Source organism: Branchiostoma belcheri, unplaced genomic scaffold, assembly GCF_001625305.1.
Source record: "Branchiostoma belcheri isolate BF01 breed outbred unplaced genomic scaffold, Haploidv18h27 scaffold477, whole genome shotgun sequence".
Lineage (NCBI taxonomy): Eukaryota > Metazoa > Chordata > Leptocardii > Amphioxiformes > Branchiostomatidae > Branchiostoma > Branchiostoma belcheri.
Genome location: NW_017804106.1, coordinates 5,587 through 10,180, shown reverse-complemented (window position 1 = coordinate 10,180; position 4,594 = coordinate 5,587). Strand labels below are relative to the sequence as shown.

The 4,594-nt window shown below is 41.7% G+C and overlaps 1 protein-coding gene across 1 annotated transcript in view; it reads left to right on the top strand.

Annotated features, from left to right (window-relative positions):
* The window catches only part of LOC109479293 (mucin-like protein), a gene marked incomplete at its 3' end in the record, with an annotated part of 30,048 nt that overhangs the window by 19,981 nt on the left and 5,473 nt on the right, over positions 1 to 4,594 (top strand). Inside the window, exons 18-23 of the mRNA XM_019781250.1 lie at positions 123 to 263; positions 605 to 852; positions 1,529 to 1,694; positions 1,897 to 2,163; positions 2,937 to 3,121; positions 3,642 to 3,802. Of these exons, the coding sequence (XP_019636809.1) occupies positions 123 to 263; positions 605 to 852; positions 1,529 to 1,694; positions 1,897 to 2,163; positions 2,937 to 3,121; positions 3,642 to 3,802 (1,168 nt within the window). The remainder of the gene's footprint in view (positions 1 to 122; positions 264 to 604; positions 853 to 1,528; positions 1,695 to 1,896; positions 2,164 to 2,936; positions 3,122 to 3,641; positions 3,803 to 4,594) is intronic.

Here is a 4,594-nt window from a genome sequence, read left to right as displayed (position 1 = left end):
CCCCAAAAAAAAAAATTAACGCTGCCGCAAGTCTGAAAAGAAGGCTATTGTATGTCGATGAGTGCCTGTCCTCTTAATATTTGCTACGATGTTTCTTTATTTTTTTGCAATTTTGTCTCCAGGCTGGACGTGGTTCCGCTGGGATCCCCACTTCACAACCATGGACGGCGTCAGCTACACCTTCAACGGGCTGGGGGAATACGTCATCGTCGACGTGGACAACGGGCTGTACCAGGTTCAAGGCCGAACAACTCTTGCGCCAGGTTTGTAGCAGCAGATTAGCTAACTGAGCACATTATCAGATTTCTAGCACTGATCAAATGCTTAAACAACTTTCTTTGAGGACACACCCATAATGTGAAAATGTCAATGTACATTGTTATACGTTATTGATACTAAACGGTTTCTATTAGCTTAACTCATACATAGCCTACAAAACATGTTCGTCTTGTCATTTATTGATCCATGTCCACCCATTTGCTGTTTTTTTGTTATGTTATTTTACTGAGGTTTGAGGCTTTATCTGCTTGTGTATGGATAGAACAAGTCCACGGTCACAAATTAGATCAGCGATAACCCTTATTTTGTGCACAAACATCGACAGGAAGCAGCCACGCAACTGTCATCTCTGCAGTTGTCATTAGTGAGAGGGGAAAACTCCCCATACAGACAAACATACTCGGCAACTCCAGCCTGGATCTCTACGTAAACGGCAGTTTGGCGGACACCTCTGTTTTTAAGAACAATGAAGAGATAGAGGTCGGAGACAACGCCGTCATCCTTAAGCCCTCAGACAACTCTGTTCTCGTCGTCTTCCTCAGTGGGGTGGCTGTCAAAGTCTCCGCAAAGAAGGTAAAAAATATTTATATAAAAGTGTTGATTTGGTTATAGTGTTATGGCTGTTTGTGTGCATGTGTGTTTCTGTGTGTGTTTGCTTGTGTGCGTGCGTGTGTATGTCTGCGCATATGTGAGTGTCTCTGTCTTTCTGTCTGATTTTCTGTGTACGGTAACTTTGCACGCTTCCCAAAGCACACATCGTGCACCACTTGCAGTGCTGATATTTTTGTCTGTGAGAGACGCAAAGCAAAGGGACGAAAAACAATATGGGTTAGGGGATGAAGTCTCATTGCCATATCTTTTGTTTGCGTCGCATAACCGTTAAACCGCCTTTAGGCGTAACACACCAGTTTTATACATGTAAGGACAAGTTGCGTAATAGATATAAGACCGGACTGTAAGGTTTGAACCACTCACATCGACAAGTGTGGTTGGCTCTTTAACTTGCGTGGGGTGTGGCTCTTCCCAAACACGCTACCTCCATTTAACGTCATTTTCGAGGGACGTCCCTAACCGAAGCTAGGTACTCATTTCAACCTGAGTGAAGTGAGTAAAGTCGTGTAAAGTGCATTTCCCAAAGGCACAAGATCGGTGAAATGGGTGTGATTCGAACGCGGAATCTCCTGGTCCTAAGCCAAACACGCTACGCCACACGACCCCACCTGAGTGCCATTGTTCCATGTTGCCCCAGGGCATGCTGGCCGTGGAGTTCTCGGCCCCTCCTGAGTTCCGCGGGAAGGTGCGGGGTCTGCTGGGCCGGTGGGACGGAGACCCGGGTAACGACTTCGAGGCGTTCAACGGAACCGTGTTCTCAGCTGAGTCTACGGAACAGGAGCTGTATGGTTTCGGAAATTCATGTAAGAATAACTGATCTCCCACAAATTATTCTTTTATCTCAGGTTAGTAACAAGCAAAGATTAATCATTAGAAATATTTTTTTTAATCTTTCTTTACCAAACCAAATTGCAAGGAAAATTTTCAGCCACAGCACACAGTGCACAGGTAAAATGATTAAAAGAAACGTAATCACATGTTATTGAGTTTTTTTTTTATGTCTAGGGAAGGTCACGGCAGACGATGGACCCAAGAAGTCCTTATTTATCTACAAGGATGGAGAAGACGTGAACAGTTTTACTTCCGCCGACTACCAGCCCAAGTACACAGACGAACTGGTCTTCGACGACCCGGAATTGGAGACCAGAGCGCGTGAGATCTGCGACAATGACACGGAGTGCCTGTTCGACGTGAGCCAGACGGGAGACCTGGAGGTGGCGGTCATCACTGTCGAGGGAAAGGAGGAGTTTGCGAGTCAGACGGCTGCTCGTGGTAAGTCATTAATGTTAACCAAAGGGAAACATGTTGTTTTTCTACACTTTCTCGTCTTTTTCCGTTCCAAAGACTGACCTCTGACCTGGTCAATGGCCTGATTTGTTGACGTCTCGCAGCACGGTAACTGGTGTTGGGTTACATAATGTTGCAATTTTATAGTAGAGGTTATTTGTACTCCTGTCTGACCATATGTTTGAGAAAGATACTTGAGTAAAAAGTAACAGAGCAGACTATATGCGAAGGTAAACATTATGCATTTGCTTTGCAAATGTTACCTTGCTAGCTTTGATTATTAAACTCGTACTTAAAAAAAGTACGTAGCTCTTGGTAACTGTGAACAGCGTACTTGTACATACCAGACGAGGTATATAGCACTGTTTACATATTTGTCATGTTCATTGTAGTCGTTGCACAGTTGATTGATTGATATTTAAGTCAGTTGCATTGTCAATTATTTATTAGTTTTATCTCATTAGGAATTTTACCTCGGTCATAGCTGTATATCTGGGGTGTATGCCAGTAGACATGTTATACACTGTATGTGTAATAAGTAAGGAACAATATTGGACGCTTTAAACATTCTTGACGCTTTTGGTTCAAAATAAGTCTCTTGAACTTTCTTCTCCGTTGACAAGATATCTGCAAGGAAAAGTGGGATTTCTTTGGTTCATTTAACAAAACGGTATAAAATCTGAAGAACATAAAACATACGTTTACATGAAAAAGGAAATACATTACCGATTTTAAATGGTCTTCTTCCCCACTCTCAGATCGCTTCCCCCCGACTGTAAGCGGGCCGGACGCAGTTTACGCCACTGTTAACAGCACAGTGACTATCCGCATCAACGCTTCAGATCCGAACAACGGTCCACTCGTGTTCAGTCTCGGGGAGGACGTGCCGAACACTAGTGTAGATCTGACTGCTGATGGGGACGTGGCAACGGTTACCTGGCAGGTAAATGGAATGAATCAACATCTGTTCGACTTAGATTCATTTAAAAGGGCACGAGTTGCAACCAGAGGGCTTTTTGGGCATTGTGTTTCTTGTGTTCAGCATAAACAATCAAAGTTCAAAAGACTGCCTATTTACATGTAGATTCTTCCCGGTGGTTACTTTTGCCACATCCCCCTTAAGCTTAATGGTCAGTAATGGCATCAAAATTGACTTACAACGAACGTGACAGTACAGTTAAGAAATTGTTAGAAAGGTATACCTACTTGACCAAGTGTAACCTTCTCTTTAAAATTGACAAAAATGATTTAATAGCTGTATAATTATACCGACAAAATAGGGACGTATAAGAGGTGATACACCAATAACATTACAAGACTTGTATGCACGTTTAACAGTTACTCAGAAGGTCAGCACCTTGCTCTAGAACTTAAGTATTGCCAGAAGAAAGTCAACGTTCCTAACTCTTATCCAGTGCCAGATCGTCCATTCACTTTTCATGTCCTTCTCATGCTATTCTCAGGTCAATTCTGACGCACCATTCAAGCTGAGAGTGGACGTATTTGGCTCGGAGAACACGTCAGCGCAGTACTGGCCCGTGGTGTACATGTGTTCCTGTCTGCACGGGGGGAACTGTGACAACAGCCGAGACCCTGATCCTGCGTTCGCGGGAGGAGAGACAAAGTTAGTCACATCACTGTTCTAACTTCTAAACTCACTATCCACTAGGTAGCGGTAGATCATATTATCTTTATCTATCTCTATTTATTTATCATTTGTTATTTTTTGCACAAATGAAACCATCAAAAATACAAAGCAAAGAAATAAATAAAAACAGTGTGCGGGAGGAGGAAAAAAGCCTGTAAGGCTTGTACAATGTCCTCCTTTAAACTTAATTAGCATTAATCATGAGGCTAACAAATAAAAACTAAATAAAGTAAGAAAAACTTAGATATAACAAAATAAACACCAACAGGCAAAGACAGGGACATAATGTATGCTAGAGCACATAAAAGTAATTTGACACAACGGGAATGAAAAAAGAAAGAGCAATGAACATTGTCTTTCAATCGTGTTGTGTAGAATGACCTTTGTACAAATATTTCTTCTTCAGGATTCTGTAGGATTTTGTATTAATTGCAAATTGGCTGCGACTAAAGGAAAATGTCACAAATCAAATTTTGACTTGAACAACTGTCAAGTGATATTTGATAAAGGGCATTATATTTATTTTGTTTTCTTAACACTTGTCCCTATGACATTTTTACACAATATTTTTCAATAATTTGAAGTCTTAATCAGGTCACAGACCCTTGAATTTTTTGCCCCGCGGTGGCGTAGTTACTTCCACATTCGTAGCGTTTCGCTGCGTTGTGATGCGTTGCACAATAAACACCTCTAAAACCGTACATATATATTTGTACGGTTTATATATATATATATATATATATAGTAGAGAGAGAGAGAGAGAGAGAG